Source organism: Lepidochelys kempii, chromosome 14, assembly GCF_965140285.1.
Source record: "Lepidochelys kempii isolate rLepKem1 chromosome 14, rLepKem1.hap1, whole genome shotgun sequence".
Taxonomy (NCBI): Eukaryota; Metazoa; Chordata; order Testudines; family Cheloniidae; genus Lepidochelys; species Lepidochelys kempii.
In genome coordinates, this window is record NC_136393.1 from 44,888,073 (window position 1) to 44,904,210 (window position 16,138).

At 46.2% G+C, this 16,138-nt stretch overlaps 2 protein-coding genes across 7 annotated transcripts in view; both read right to left on the reverse strand.

Annotated features, from left to right (window-relative positions):
• LOC140898032 (uncharacterized) overlaps positions 1 to 12,303 on the reverse strand; it is a 131,070-nt gene extending 118,767 nt beyond the window's left edge. Inside the window, exons 1-3 of one of the 6 annotated variants that reach the window (XM_078848510.1) lie at positions 11,731 to 12,303; positions 9,242 to 10,815; positions 4,633 to 4,837 (exon numbers count right to left, since the gene is read on the reverse strand). In XM_078848510.1, coding sequence (XP_078704636.1) covers positions 4,633 to 4,656 — 24 coding nt within the window. In that variant the 5' untranslated portion in view covers positions 4,657 to 4,837; positions 9,242 to 10,815; positions 11,731 to 12,303. Of the gene's footprint in view, positions 1 to 4,632; positions 4,838 to 9,241 lie in introns of all 6 variants that reach the window. The other 5 variants (XM_078848509.1, XM_078848511.1, XM_078848508.1 and 2 more) reach the window with 5 other exon arrangements.
• LOC140898059 (uncharacterized) lies at positions 1,190 to 4,149 on the reverse strand. Its single transcript, XM_078848544.1, has 3 exons — positions 4,007 to 4,149; positions 3,287 to 3,400; positions 1,190 to 2,966 (listed from the first exon to the last, which is right to left on the reverse strand). The coding sequence occupies exons 1-3, from the start codon at positions 4,131 to 4,133 to the stop codon at positions 1,915 to 1,917; spliced, it is 1,293 nt and encodes a 430-aa protein (XP_078704670.1). The 5' UTR covers positions 4,134 to 4,149; the 3' UTR covers positions 1,190 to 1,914.
• Positions 12,304 to 16,138: the final 3,835 nt, after the last annotated feature.

The window sequence follows — 16,138 nt, forward strand, 5'->3', positions numbered from 1 at the left end:
TCTTAAAGGTGTTAAGTTAATCCACATGAATTCCAGAGCTTTAAACCCCTGTGTGGATGATCTCATTCAGAAGTAAGGTAGCCTTAATTTTGACATTGGCAGTCAGAACAGCCACAGACCAGTGCAGGAGACCTTCCCCCCCAGCACTATAAATCATCAGATCTTTGATCACTTCTTGAACATTTTTAAAGTATTCTATAGTCCAGGTGTAACCCATGTGCTCCTCTTCTCTCTCCTGCAAAGGACAGGACATCCTTCATGAGCAGGAGGGCGAAGGCTGGATAGTGTCATGGTAGATCCTGCTGTGCGCACAAAGAGCATTGGCCTGGCTACTTGGTGATCCCCTTTATCAGGAACATAGACCAAGTGGCCACACTCTTGTCCCATGGGAGTGAACTATAAAGACTCCTCTGATCTCTTGCCCTGGTGAGAATGTGCCCTGAGGGAGGCACACTGCACCAGAGTCCTGCCTGGCTTCATTCAGAGCCATTCCAGAGCATGGAGACGGTGACTGTCCTAAACACCTGTCTCCTGTCCAAGCTCTGATTGCCTCTCAGGTGAGTAAAGAGGGAGCAGCCAGGCCAGGTGGCATGTACCCAGTGGTGGCTTGTGAGCTGCAGGGGTGTTTCCCCACCACCCGAAGTGGCTGCGGAGCAGCAGGGGATTTCCCCCCGCCCCCCGACACCGTGGGCTGGGGAAATGCAGGGCATTCCCCCCCCCCCCCATCCACAGGGGTTGGGAGCCACGATGGCTGAATGAAACTTTCCCCACAGGCAAGGCATTTATGAAGTTGTGACCTGGATCCCGGGTGGCCACAATGAGATCGCTCAGTTAGGGCAAACTGCAAAGAATGGGGCCGACAATCCTCAAAACTGGTGGCTATTCCAGAACTTAGATTCACGAAGCCAGCAACAAAGCAGCTTCTACAATACCGTACTGCTACACAGAGGCCAAAGCACAGCTCCCTTAAAGCAACCCCGCCTCGGGCTCCCTCCCAGACAGCCCACTGCAACATGATGGGGACTGCTGAAAATCTTATTCATCACATTAAAAAGTTCCACCAATCCCAAAGGATCCTATACATTATCCACCAAGTTAAGGAATACTTCAGTTCTTACCCTAATACACACTTACCGCCAATTCTTATTGACTCAACTAAGATTTATTAAAAGAAGAAAGAAAAGGAGGATTTGTGGCACCTTAGAGACTAACCAATTTATTTGCGCATAAGATTTCGTGAGCTACAGCTCACGAAATCAGTGTGCTGGTGAAAAGATCATTATACACAGAGACATGCATAGAGTCCTTAGCTCAGTTTCATTGTACAGCTGATGCTTTAGAATTGCAAAGAGTCCTTTACAGAATCATTTCATCAAGTTCTAGTCCAATGTCCAATTTCAATGTCAGGGCGGTCCAGATGGGTCTGGAGATCTCCGTCTTCCGATTCACACTCCCCCCCCCCGGATACAGGTTAGGCAGATCAGAGAAGAAAGGATCATCTTTGCAGCGGCACGACAGCACACAGTCCTTGGCTGAACAATAGGCTTTTGAAGTAACCTTCTATTTTCTAAAGATCACTGGTAATTAATTACATGGATTAACATCAGGTGATTCTCCATAAAGCAGTTCATAGACAGTTTATGACAAATTTTCAGGAGACAAACAGTGACATTATTACAACCAAGTTTTATCTAAATGTTAATATTCCCTTTTGATCTCTGAATTCACAGAATACAGCCCTAGACAGGAACCGTTTATTTCCACTGTTAACCTCTAACAAGATATTGCTAAACAACAACTGTTACAGTTACCATCTTCTTCCATGTCTTTAACAATACACGTTTACCCTTTGAAGCTCTAGTTTATCTAATGAGGACACACGTTTCTAACATGTCTCTAAAGGTTGACTCTAGGTCAATTACATGCAATTTCCTTAACACCTTCTGTCCCTGTGTCAGAGAAGTTTAGATCCTGTGTGGATTCTCTCATGTTTAATGAGGTGTGATCTCTGTGTGAAATTTCCCCATGGTCCAAGCACTTGTGGGATCTCTCTCCTATGTGGATTGACTGATGTCTAACAAGGTCTGACATGCGTGTGAAACTTTTCCCACAGTCTAAACACTTATGGGGTTTCTCTCCTGTGTGGGTTGCCTGATGTTTAACAAGGATTGACCTCCGTGTGAAACTTTTTCCACAGTCTAAACACTTGTGGGGTCTCTCTCCTGTGTGGATTCTCTCATGATTAATAAGATCTGACCTCCATGTGAAACTTATCCCACAGTCCACGCACTTGTGGAGTCTCTCCCCTGTGTGGATTCTCTGATGATTAACAAGGACTGACCTCCGACTGAAACTTTTCCCACAATCCAAGCACTTATGGGGTCTCTCTCCTGTGTGGATTGCCTGATGATTAACAAGGACTGATTTCCAGTTGAAACTTTTCCCACAGTCTAAGCACTTATGGGGTCTCTCTCCTGTGTGGCTTAGCTGATGTCTAATTAGTTCTGACTTCCAAATGAAACATTTCCCGCACTCGAGGCATTGAGAGGGTTTCTCTCTTCTGTGGCTTCTCCCATGGTTATTCAGGGCTGAGCGATTATTGAAGCTTTCCCCACAGTCCAAGCATTGAAGTGGTTTCTCTCCAATATGGATTGTCTGATGTGATCTCAGAATGAATCCTTCCCCATAACTGAGGCATGCATAGCGTTTGTCTTCCTTGGAAATTGTCTGCTGGGTTATGGGATCCTTGTGTCCTCCCCCACATTTAATAAATTCATCCACTTTCTTCCTTGGGTGGTTTCCCTGCAGCCTCTCTGACCTGTGCCAATTTCCCCAGGCTTCTCCCTGTTGCCAGTATTGGGAAAAATTCCCTTCAGCTCTTTGCACAGAGGTCCCCTGTGGTTCCACTTCCCCGGGAACTTCCTCATGATCATTCTCCTCCTTGTTTTCACTCACTCGCTCATCACCTGCCAGGAAAGAGACAATTCAGACAGCAGTCATTGTCCTGGGGAGAAAGAAGAATAGCACCGAGGGAAAACGCGACACACTACAGTTGCGAATACTGAGCAATTGGATTTTGCCTCCACATCTCACACAAACACTCACAGGGAAGGAGAGACAGGAAAGAAACTCCTGCAGCTAACAGGACAGGTGGAAAGCAATATCTGCTGACTACAGTGCTGCCCTGGGCGAGATGAGGAAGAACTGAGGGTGCTTACTCACACCACATTTTTACGATTCTCAACTTTTTCTTCATTCCCCAGATGATTTCAGTGTCAGTCCTCACCTGTGCGGGCCCCTCTCAGGCTCTCTCTTTCCTCGCAGGCCTGGAGATCCAGGACCCACGGCTCTTCCCCTCGTTCCAGGCGGGAGATGAGCTCAGGTTTGGGAAGGGAGAATCCTATGCGGGGGGGAAGGAAAATCAGACCAGATCAGGGTGCATGGAGGATTGAGAGCGCGTCTGTCATGAAGGACATTCTGTGAGCGGAACCTGTCCCTGTGCTCTGCTGGGGAACATGGAACCCAAGAGGACAGAAACATGGTCGCTGAGCCCCCTTGGAAGAGGCAGATGTCTGCGGAGGTGAGGGGAATTTTTACACTCTCACTAGGTGTTCCCAGGATCTGCGCAGTCTAGGGGTCTTGCTGACACACATGCAGCTCTGGTGTTAAACTCCTGCCTACTTCTAAGCCTTCCCAATAGCTGGAGCTATTCCCAAGAAGGGAGGTAAACAAGGATTGTGTGTGTGAATGGGATCAATACAGAAAGGACAATGAATGAATTCTGCCCCTTTGAAAGATGGAGGGGTGGGGATGAGCTAGCATGTCCATTAAGTTCTGACAGCATGTCTCACTGGAGAGGGCATGGAGATGCAAGTCTCTCGCACAGGGCAACTGTTCGTTATGCAAAACATTCCCCTTTGATCTAACTGACGAGGGAAGAACCTGACGAGATTCATACATACAAACTCAATGGCTTCTAATAACCAAGGGGACGGGAATCCCTTACCCAGCGAGGTCACAGTCTTGTAGTTCTCCTGCATGACATCCTTGTAAAGGGCTCTCTGAGTGGGGTCCAGCAGAGCCCCCTGCCCCTGGGTGAAATACACAGCCACCTCCTCGAAGGTCACCAACATCTGAAACAACAAGAGTCCCCCAATCAACACCTGCTGCCCCAGCCACTATCCTGCTATTCACAGGAAAGGAAAAAAAAAGTGAAGCTCTGGGAGGGCCAGAGTAGAAGAATCCCACCCCTACCCTGCTCAGAGCAGCCAGGAGGCTTCAGGGGGTGGGGAGTAGGTGAGAGCTCCCTGTCCCCCCAGCATACGGAGCAGGGCAGGGTCTTCTAATTTCCCACACGCCTGCCAGTCACAGGCTGAGACGGGAAGCAGAGCTCTGAGCAGGGAAGGGGACAGGAATCCTAAGAGCTTGCCTTTTTATTTCCCAGCAGCCTCTGGCTAGTGGGTTCAGGCTCCAGCCCTGTGCAGGGGGGTTGTGTCCTGTTTTCACAATGGGCGAATGTCCCTCCCTCCCCATCACCAATGGTCCTACTCAGAAAATCAGCAGGTTTCTCACACCCTGTCTTCTCCCTGCCTCTCCCTCCCCCTGCCCAGCAACTCCCTGAAAATCCCCTACCTGAGCTGGCTCCATCACAGCCATTTCCCTTCCCTGTCTCCTGGAAGATGGGACGATCTGGAGCAAAACGTGGATGTGATTCCTCAGTCTGTCTGGGCGAGAGGGGCGATGGGGGAGGTTACAGAAGGGGCTTCAGTCCATGTCACACCCTGATTACCCCCAGGCTCTTTAGACCCTCCCAGTAACAGCATCTCTAAGCCAAATGCTAGAAAAAGAGCATAATCAAAGGGGCCATTTTGAGGGATTGTCCCCCATTGCAGTGTAAACCCCTCTCCCTTAGCAATAGCCAGAGCCCTATGGTGGCAACACCTGAAGAATGAGCTGCCCTGGACTCCCCTGGCAGCCTCCAGGGACAGGCAGGTGGAGGCTGATCCCATTGGCCCATCTGCACTCACCCCCTGCCAGAGTCAGCAGTGACTCCGGTCTGACTCCGGTGTGGCTGAGGTCTAAAACCTGCCTGGAAATCAGACCAAGACCAAGGGCAGCCCTGAACACTCAGGAATCAGAGCCCCAAAGATCATGAGTTTGTCTCTTTTTAAAAAAATCCAGTGGAAGCTGGGAGCAGTGTGTATGCGGGAAGGGAGGGGGTTGCCCGTGGATATTTCCCTTGTAACTAGGCTCTGCCAGGGAAATGTAACTTAGACAGACAGCATTGTCTGTTACCCCTGTTGTACATGAGGATGTAGGGGCGGCCCTAGACTAGCTGCCAGCAACTGGTGCCCTGGGCGAACCATGCAATCGGCGCCCCCACCCCCAAACGCCCACGGCAGATCTAGGCTGAGGTTTTTGGTAAACTGGGAAACATTTTGCCCCTTTTTTCCTTTTAACATTTTTTAAGCGTTTTCTTTTAAACAAAAGCTTAATTATTCGGTTTGTCCTTCTGTCCAACTAATGTTTCTGAGATCAGATAAAACAGAGACATGAAATTTTCAGAATAGATTTGTACATGACAGCTAGATATTTCATTCTGATTTCAAATAAAAATGTATTAAAAATGTTAATTATAATTTTTATTATTACAACTCCAAAATCATCCATTATGCAATCCTGCTTTAACTGCCATTACCACCACATCCAATATAGAAAGAAGTAAGAAAACTCTTCAATGAACTTTAACCTGTATTTACAAAACACTCTGAATAAGAAACACTCTGTGCTCTTAAAACATGACTTTTCTTGCTTTAAGTTTTGAAAATTCAGACACTAGTTCTTTTAGCCTTGGTCTAAACTGGAGGGGGAGTGGGGACTCGATGTAAGGTACGCAACTTCAGCTTCGTGAATACCTCGATTGACTTACCGCGGCATCTTCATGGCAACTGCTGTCGCTCCCCCGTCGACTCCGCTTCCACCTCTCGTGGCGGTGGAGCACCGGAGTCGACGGCAGAGCGATCGGGGATTGATTTATCGCGACTAGACTAGATGCGATAAATCGACCCCCGATAGAGCGATCACTACCCATAGACATACCCTTAGAAACAATTTTCCAGCTATTTCATGCTCTATAGACATTGTTGAAAGTCCAGCAAGTCTCTCTTGCACCATATTTAATGCAGATTTTTTTTATCAATTTTAACTTTGAGAAGCTACATTCCCCACTAGCTACGGAAACTGGCAAAATTAAAAGAATGCGTAGAGCTATAAAGATGTTTGGAAAACTGTCAGAGTTTATTTTCATAAACAAAGTTCAGTACTTCTTCAGGAGTAGAATGTTTCCTAAGTCCTCTTGAAAAATCCTGAAGCTCACTACACAAATCTGTAGCATCAATGTCTTTTGAATTTTCATGAGTCAATGCTGACTCCAGTTTTATACAAAATTCTCTTATCTGTTTTGCTGTTTTCTTTTGCAAGCTGTGGATATCATACAGAAAGCCAAATACTGACTCTAGCTGCTGCATCTGTTGAAATATTTCGTCAACCGAGTGAATAACAGTATCAAGGACTGTGAAGTAGAAATTCACTTTGAACCTTTGTTTTGGGTTCTGAATCGGTGTGTCTCATCCTTCGGACAAAAACTGCTGTTTCTTTTGCCAAATGCGAACTGGCTCTGGTTCAAATTCTGTCAGAAAGTCTATTTCTTCAGCCAGCTTGAGAGAATTTACCAGTGTTCTTTTGAACCCTTCATCATTTCTTAATTCCTCCAGAATATTTTTAGTTTTCTGCAGTTTTTGATAGCAGAGTGTATGTTCAGGTTCTTTTCCTGAAGCTGCTTACCACTGAGGTTAATCTCGAAAACGATATTATACAACAAAATAAGTGAAGTCACAAATTTGAACTTGGAAAGGCCATTTGCAAGAGAATCTGCATCTGAATGTGCCGTATTGCCAGATGATCCAGTAAAGGTAGTATCATCACAAATTTCAATTAGGGCATCATAAATGTTTCCAAATTCATAGCGAAGAGTCTTCAAAACATCAATGCGACTCTCCCATCTTGTCTGACTAAGTGGTTTCACAGTTGGTATATTCTGACTCGCCATGTGAATTCTCTAACAACATGTTGAGCCTGAGAAAAAACGCATAAACACGTTGCACCAGGTCCAAGAAACTGCTTGCCTCCAAACAGCATCTAGCAGCATCATTGACAACCAATTTCAGAGAATGCGTGCTGCAAGGAACGAAAAAGGCCCTAGGACTGATTTCCATCATTCTCCTTTGCACATCATTGTCTTTACCCGTCATATTACTCCCATTTTCATAGCCTTGGCCACGTAAGTTTTCAACAGATAATGACATTGTTTCAAGCTCTTGTAGAATCGTTTCAGTCATAAATGCTCCAGTCGTCGCCTTCAATGGTACGAAACCCAAAAAATGTTCCTTTATGAGCAATTCAACATTATCTTCATCTGCAGACTTTTCCGTATCCACAAAAAAAATGATCATCGTCATTTGTTCCACATGACTCACATCGGGTGTACAGTCCAGTATTATTGCAAAGTATTTTGCAGAATGGGCAGCTTCTACAATTTTCTTTTTAATGGCATTTGCTAGGATTTGAATCAGTTCATTCTGCATATTTTTTCCTAAGTAATGAACCTGTGTTTCATGATCAGTTATTTTACGTAGATGCTCCTTCATGACTGGATCAAACAAAGCTAGGTATTCAACACATTTTAAAAAGTTTCCATTACCTGGAGTTATAATTTTTCATTTCTACCGTGGCTGCAGAATGCTAAATTTTGCCCACTGAGAAATCTCACTAAAGCAATGAGACGCTCTAATATTTGTTGCCAATATTCTTCTTTTTCCTTGATCACACATAAATTCTCTTCATTGATAGTTTTTCCTTTTTTCAATCATAATTCAAGTTCTTTCCAATTGTGAAAACATTGCAAATGTTCTGTACTTCTTTCATGTGAAGAGAGAATTGAAGATATGTTTTTCCAGTCCTTCGAACCATTCTCAGTAAGTGACAGGTTTCAGAGTAGCAGCCGTGTTAGTCTGTATTTGCAAAAAGGAGTACTTGTGGCACCTTAGAAACTAAATAAATTTGTTAGTCTCTAAGGTGCCACAAGTACTCCTTTTCTTTTTTTAGTAAGTGGTGTACCAATTGCTTGATTTCTAAACAACTTGCAGCAAAAGCAAAACACAGAGTCTTTCGGCACTGAATATTGTAACAAGTTTTGATGAATTTCTTTCCCCTTAATGAGTTTCCTCTTGTAATGCTGAGCAGAGAATTTTCTTTTATTTCCATCCTTACGGAAGGGAAATTCATGAACTTGTTCGGGTCCATGTTCCATGAGAATTTGCCGCATCCAGTCATCACATGTGGGCAATGAAACTGGCTCCCCATACTGTAAATTGTTTGTAATTTCCTCATCCTTTCTTCCTTCTACTTCATTTATTTCAATTTCTGCATGTCTCTCTGAAGGTGAATAAATTTTCTCCACTTCCATATCAGTCTGATGCTGTGAGCTGCCTTCATCTAGAAGTAAGTTTCCGTCATCTTTATGTTCCAAACTGCTTTCATGCGGATGTGAACTAACCTCCTCTCCAAGTAAAAGTCCTTTACCTCGATGCTGTGAACTGCTTCCATCTTTATTTGGATTAAAGAGAAGATATTTCTGGAAGGATCCCTACTGTTTTGCTTGGTCCTTTTTCATCTCAGCCTTTCATTTCCAATACTCAGCCCCTGAGAGTTTTCTTTTTCCTCTTTCTGCCATGGGACATTTGAATATTGTTATGTACTGTGCTCCCGACTGCAAGCATGATAGTGTTAAGGATGGCTGACACACCCACCACATGGTTAGCGATTTAAACCACATTGCAGCCATCCCAACACGTCTTTTCACTGCTTAAAGGTTCAGTGATTAGTAACATACACTCACTTACCTATTAAAACAGTTAGTTACAGCATTTACATGTACATGGAAACAAATGACCTTTTTTGACGTTATAACCCAACACTCGTTGTTTGGAAAGTAATCCCCTTCCTCACGGTTACCCGCTTGGAGGGTGACGTCATGACTTTCATAGTTTATTAAGCATTAACACTGTTACTTTTCTTTTATGGACCTTATTTATTAGATGTGAACCAGTTATAACAAAGAAAAGTTCATAATTATACAGCTCGATAATAACGCTAAGGTTTAACAACGCTTAAAGATACTCACATTTTGGATTTATAATGCTGAAAGACGTTATTCTTTATTCTTTGGCACCAAGAAACACAATTTTCCACAGTATTCGCTCAATTCTTAACCATCTACCTGTGATGTGTTAAAATGACCGTTTGACATGTATCAACTCTCAATATCTCCGCTCTACATGAATTTCTGGGTATGCAACCTTGATGTATATTCCAGTTAGCTGTCACTAGCATTGCAGCTCTTGCGGCTGGCAGAAGTGTTTCATTGTGGCTGAGTTATTGCTTATCAAAATTGCGGAGTGGGTCATCTTGACCCTATATCGCAAATTGGAAAAAAAATTGCTGAAATATTAATTATTTTTGCAGTAAATAAAATATTTGACATTAATAAATTCTCAGAAATGTAGAGAAATGAATTATAATTCATATTCCCTCCGTACACGAACAGTAATTGAAATAATGACATCTTTGTTATTTTATTTGTATTTTTTTCATCTTTTTCGGGGTTTTTTAATTTTTTTTTATTTTATTTTTTCCCTCAAGTTTGGTGCCCCATTTAACTTGGCACCCTAGGCGACCGCCTAGTTCGCCTATATGGATGGGCCGCCCCTGTGAGGATGGTCATGTCGGTGTCTGTGAGTGTGATGCTCACAAAGGTGTGAGGCACAGTCTGGCAGGTGTAACAAAAATATACTGAGCTCACTTCACACATTGTCATGCTGTGTTTCAGCACAGGGCTGATCTTGCTCCAAAGCATCCAGAAGTAGGGTGGGGCAGTTACTAGACATGCTCTGTATTTGTTTCCAAAGCTGCATCGGATGTTTTCATTGGGCACATGGCACCTGTCACGGCCACTCCTTCTTTACTCACTTGAGAGCTGAGGCAATCAGAGCTTGGAGGGAGATAGGTGTTCAGGACATTCACAGTCTCCATGCTCTGGAACGGCTCTGAATGAAGCCAGGGAGGACTCTGGTGCAGTGTGTCTCCCTCAGGGCACACTCTCACCAGGGCAAGAGATCAAAGGAGTCTTTATAGTTCACTCCCATGGAACAAGAGTGCCGCCATTTGGGCTACGTTCCTTACAAAGGGGATCACCGAGCAGCCAGGCCAACACTCTCCATGCTCACAGCAGGATCTGCCATGACACTATCTGACCTTCACCCTCCTGCTCATGAAGGGTGTCCTGTCCTTTGCAGGAGAGAGAAGAGGAGCGAGATCACCTTACATTTCCACCTCACTGAAATTCTGTCAGACCAAAGCTGATACCTGGGAAATATCCTAATGGCGTTTCTACACAAGGGAACATTCAGGGAAGATGAGATCATCGCCCCACTGCTTCTCTTTGGACTTGCAAAATCGCATGTGGGTTACACTTGGACTATACAATACTTGAACAATATTCAAAAAGTGATCAAAGACCTGATCATTTATAGTGTTGGGGGGGAAGGTCTCCGGCACTGGTCTGTGGCTGTCCTGACTGCCAAAGTCAAAATTAAGGCCACGTGACTTCTGAATGAGAGCGTCCACATAGGGATTTAAAGCTCTGGAATTCATGTGGATTAACTTCACACCTTTAACATCAGACCACGCAGACAAGCCCTGAAGAAGTAAAGGGAAGGGAATAAGAGAAATTGGTTAGGGGGGCTGGGGGAGACTCTGCTAATTCTTTTACTTTTAAAAGATTTAATTTGTTTTCCGTGACACCCCCACAAATGGACGCAGACATTCAGAGGCAGCACCTGGCACAGGAGCAGAATTAGGAGACACACACTCAGTATCAGAGTTTTCAGCCCATGAACAATAACGGGTCATTTAACATCGGAGTCAGCAGCACAGTCTGTGTCTATAAGAAAATGGGTGTTATTCCCATGGGGTACCTCCCCTGCATTAGCTAGCCCTCTGTGAAAACAAAGGAAAGGGTGAGGCCAGCACACTGTGTCCTCCGGCCTGACCAAGGCAAAGGACACATAGAACAATTCATTTTAAAAATTCTTCGACTTTGGCCGTACAAACCAGTACACGTGTCAAAACGAAGAACATCCCTGAAATGAATCACAACAAAAATGGTAAAACGTAGGCCATTAGAAGTATAAACAATGTGGTAGAAAAATCCACATCTAAGGCCTGACTATTTACAGTGTTGGGAGGAAGGTCTCCTGCACTTGTCTGTGGTTGCTCTGACTGCCACTGTCGAAATTAAGGCCAGCTTACTTCTGAATGAGAGCGTCCACACAGGGGTTTGAAGCCCTGGGATTTATTTGCATTAACTTTACACTGTTAGCATCAGACCATGCAGACAAGCTGTGAGGAAATAAAGGAAAGGGAATGTGGGAAATTGGTGGTGGTGGCGGCAGAGTGCTAATTCTTTAGTTTTAAATGTTTTCATTTCTTTTCCATGATGCCTCCACAAACAGGCACAGACATTCAGAGGCCGCGCTTGGCAAAGGAACAGGAGTAGTAGTCACCCAATCAGGATCAGAGTTTTCAGGCCATGAACAATAATGGGTCATTTACCATCGGAATCAGTTGTAGAGTCTGCATCTATAAGAAAATGGGCGTATTTACCATGGGGCAATTAACCCGCATTAGCTAGTCCACTGCGAAAACATAAAGGAAAAGGTGAGGTCAGCACGGTGTCCCCCGCGCTGACCAATGCAAAGGAGAAACAGAGCAATTCCTTTTAAAAATTATTTGACTTTGGCCATACAAATCGGTACATGTGCCAGAAGGAAGAACATCCCTGAAATGTATCCATAAAGGGCTGGGAACTTAAATAGGCCATTAGAAGTACAAACAATGTGGTAGAAAAATCCACATCGATGATGCAATAAATGAAGTCAGAGAAAAGTCAAGTGGGTACTTCCAAGAGTGCAGGATGGAGGGTTACTTACAGAAATAAGGTTTTAAAATCAATTTTCAATTGCAAGTGGGGGAGGGGAATCACATGTTCCTGGAAGTGTAAAATGGCATCAAATGTTACAGGATTGTACAGCCATTCTAGAGGTATGGACCCTTTGGAAGGGGTAGCAGTAAACCTATGTAGCTAGTACACTCCAAAGGCTCAGACACAAAAAGGTAATAAAAGAAAAACCTTTCTTTCTTTCTTTCTTTCTTTCTTTCTTTCTTTCTTTCTTTCTTTCTTTCTTTCAATTCTAGACTGTTCGGTTCATAACCCATGGGGTTTGAATTCTTGGGGTTGTCATTCTGTCTTGGGGTTTCATATCTATGCTTAATAAAAAAAAATACCACAGAAAGTTCCTTTTGAGAAGCCCTGTATAGGAGACACTCTAAGGCCCTTAGGGACAGATTTTTAAAAGGATTTCGGCCACTAGTGGAATATTACAAAGTATCTAGGTGCCTTTAACCTTGAAACTTCTGGCCATTAGTGAATATTTGGGAACCAAATTCTGTACATAAATGGGACATGGGATAAAGTACTAGGGTGCTGGATAGAGAGACAAAGTAAGAATTGGCGAAAGCAAAAGGAAATTGAAGGAGTTTTCAGACCAGCCCATGGAATCAGCACAGAACTCAATTTACAACATTGCAATAGAAACAGGAACTGTTACAGTATCACAGTGAGATGTGATCACAACTATTAATATTTCCCAAGATTATATGCCATTAAAATAGGAATACCATGGCAGAATGATGTCCCTCAGCCCAATGCTAATGAAGTGTAGGATGAAGAGCTCAGAGTAATACAAAGAATATTTTCAGAAGGAACTAATGTAAAGGAGTGAAATTGCCCAGACTGGATTCCAAGGGGAGTCCAACTCAGAGGGACAGGGACAGGGACTAGGACACATGGATGAAGCGCTGGGCGGCTTGACACAGACACAGAAACTGAGACCCGGATTCTTTAAACACTGGAAGCAGGTGTGACTGTGAGATCTGTGCGGGGGGCGGGGGGGGTCTGTAAATGTTTCACTGGATCATGTGTCCTCTAACAGCTCAGTAACATCTTATGGCCTGGGGGAGAGCGCCCCTGTCCCCGCACTACGATGCACTGGGACTAAGGACACGGCCCTGGGAAATGGGTGCTAAAATCCTAGGAAAGGGGGGAGGAAAAGCCCCAATGCCCCACGTTTTTGCAACCACTGCAGCTGGCTCAGCCCACCTGGGCTTTTATCCCTTTTATCCCCTCTGCAGCCCCTTTCCTGGGTTTCCCCCTCCGGTCTACCCGGCGTGGCCTGTACCCCGGTTCTTCCCCCTCAGTCCCCCCCCCCCACACGTCACTTTCCCAGCAGGGCCCGGCCGGGCTCCCCCCGCCCCGCACACACCGGGAGCTGCGGCAGCTTTCCCGGGCCCGGGGCAGGGAATCGCAGCCGGCTCCGCGGGGAGCAGCCCGGGGCCAAACCCGCCCCCTGCAGCCCGGGGGTGACGGGGGGGGCGGGTCTCTCTTACCTTCCCCCCGAGCGGGGCCCCCCCGGGGCAGGGGCCGGGCCGGGAAGGGGCCCTGGCCGGGCTGGGGGCTCTGCCCTGGGAGAGGCTCCCGGGGAGCAGCGGGCAGGGCCCGGCTGAAGGTTCCCCTCTCCCGGCTGCAGCCCGGGCTCCGGGCTCCCAACACCAGCGGCCGGGGCGCGGGGATCTCGCCGGGAGCCAGAGTCCCCGCAGCGGCTGCGAGTCACTTCCTGCGGCCGGGCCTGAGCCCCGCGATCGCTCCCCCCAGAGCCGCCCCCCAGCCGCTCCTGGGTCCTAGCGATAAACCTGGCTCCCTGCAGCATCTCTGGTCTCATGTTACCAGCACTAGGGTGACCAGACAGCCAGTGTGAAAAATCAGGACAGGGGAGGGGGTCATAGGCACCTATATAAGAGAAAGCCCCAAATAGCGGGACTGTCCCTATACAATTGGGACATCTGGTCACCCGACCTGCACTGGTGCAAAAGTTGGAGCTGTCTGGGCGGGCTGAGCCAGACTTGCGGGAAAGAGAAGCAAAAGGAGAAAGAGCAGGAGTAAGGGGGGAAGGAAAATGATGCCAGAGGGGAAGGGTGACAGCAGAAACCCACTCTCATATCCACCAGGGTGCAGGGCCGGCCTAAGGGCCTTTTCCCTTGGCTCCTGTGGGCTCCCCCTCCTGAACCCCCTTTGCCACTCACCCTTGACCCCCCCTGCACCCTAACCCCTACATTTTGCCATCTTCACCCCAACCTCTCCACAGTGTCACCTTCACCCTAACCCCTGCACTTCCCTTCCCGCTGTGCCCCCAACCCCAGCCCTGCACTGCCCATGTGCCTGCCACACCGCTGCCCTGCCCAGGTCCCCCCACCCCCTTATGCCCAGCAACCCCCATGCCCAGTGGCCCCTCACCCAGAGATCTCCACCCCCGATCCCTATGCCCAGTGGCCTCCCACCCACAGACTCCCCGCACTGTCCAGCACCCCCTCACAGCCCCCCACAACTGTCCAGCATGCCATATTCCCGAGGGCTTTCAGCACCAAAAAAATTAAAAATTCTGTGCACAATATTTTAAAATTCTGCCAATTTTATTTGTCAATACATACATGTGGAGGCTCCAGAATGGCAGTGGCAAGCATTGGCCCCTGGCTGCATGGAGGTGGGAGGTTGCCCTGCAGCCTTCCCCCTTCCCTCCTAGGAGAGGGACTTGGCAGTGAGATACCTCTGTGTGTGTCAAAAGGCCATAGGGAAGCGTTTTACGAGATGGCTGGCAGGTCAGCCAGGATCCAAAATCCCTGTGAATAACTAAAAAGAAACAGCTGATACCAATGGCTGAGTCCAGCCCTCATCCAGGCCCTTGTCTGCCAGGGTTCTGGGCCATCACTTCCCAAATGGCCTTTCATTCTCTCGAGAATGGAACATTTCCCTCCAAGCCTGAAAAGCACAGCGGTGCTTGGGATGCACAGTGGAATAAGAAAAGGAATTCTCTTTAGGCACCAGTCCTTTTTTTCTGCCCTGATTTACACTGGGCTTGTCTACACCACACCGACTTTTAGTGACAAGGCTGTGTCAATGCAGCACTTTTCGGCAATTTTGCCGACAAAATACTTCCAGCCCCATGAGTGGCTTTTGCTGTGTTGGCTGGAGTGTGTTTCGACATGAGTGCATGATTTGCATTTTGGCAACCGAAGCGAGAACTGAAAGGTGAATTGGTCAAAAAGAACTGTTTATCAAAAAGCAATTTTGTTATGTCCTTGGGAAAAAATGAAGAATCGGCAAAAAAGGAAATAACACCAGTGGGACTGCTTTAAAAATGTCTAAGAATTGGAGGAAATGGCACCGCTTGGATCATGGCGGCCTGCCCAGGACTGTCTCCTTGGAGTTGCAGATGAAGGCCCAGGACAACAGAGACTCTCCCTCCTCCTCATAATAAAGGGTTCCACAATCTCATAGACCTTCCAAAGAGAATTTGATAAGGCGGGTAGCCAGTATCCAATCGATCACTGCTCCGGATGGCTGCCAATTACCCTTGATAATTTATTGTCCCAACCTTTGCCAGTTTCTTGCACCACTTGGCGTAGGGCTTGCTTGATAATCTGATCCATCCTTTCTACTGTCCCTGACGATTGAGGATGGTAGGAGATATGTAGTTGTTGCTTTACTCCTAAAGCTTTTAATATTTTTTAATTACTTTTCCTATAAAATGTGCTCCATCATCTGAACCAATTACTTCTGGAGTCCCATATCTACTAAACAGTACTTTCCACAACTTCTTGGCAGTGGTCTCTGAAGTATGATTCCTGTGGGAATTGCCTCCATCCAGCCAGAAAAGGAATCTATTACCACTAATAAATACTGATTCCCTCTTTGGGTTTTAATATAATCAACCTGTATTCTACTCCACGGCCCTACAATTCTTTGGTGCCACAAGGGTCCCAAATTTGGTGGTCTGTTCCCATCTGCTGCACATCTTATGCAGTTTTTAACCAAATTTTCTACGTCCTCTCGCACCTTCGGCTGTAT

Excerpts from the sequence above, each read along its gene's own strand:
- LOC140898059 (XM_078848544.1), bottom strand. The coding sequence starts at position 4,133 with ATGTTGGTGACCTTCGAGGAGGTGGCTGTGTATTTCACCCAGGGGCAG. Across the intron at positions 3,401-4,006 it reads CAAGACTGTGACCTCGCTGG|GATTCTCCCTTCCCAAACCT; the intron begins GTAAGGGATTCC and ends CCCCCCGCATAG. Across the intron at positions 2,967-3,286 it reads CCTGAGAGGGGCCCGCACAG|GTGATGAGCGAGTGAGTGAA; the intron begins GTGAGGACTGAC and ends CTTTCCTGGCAG.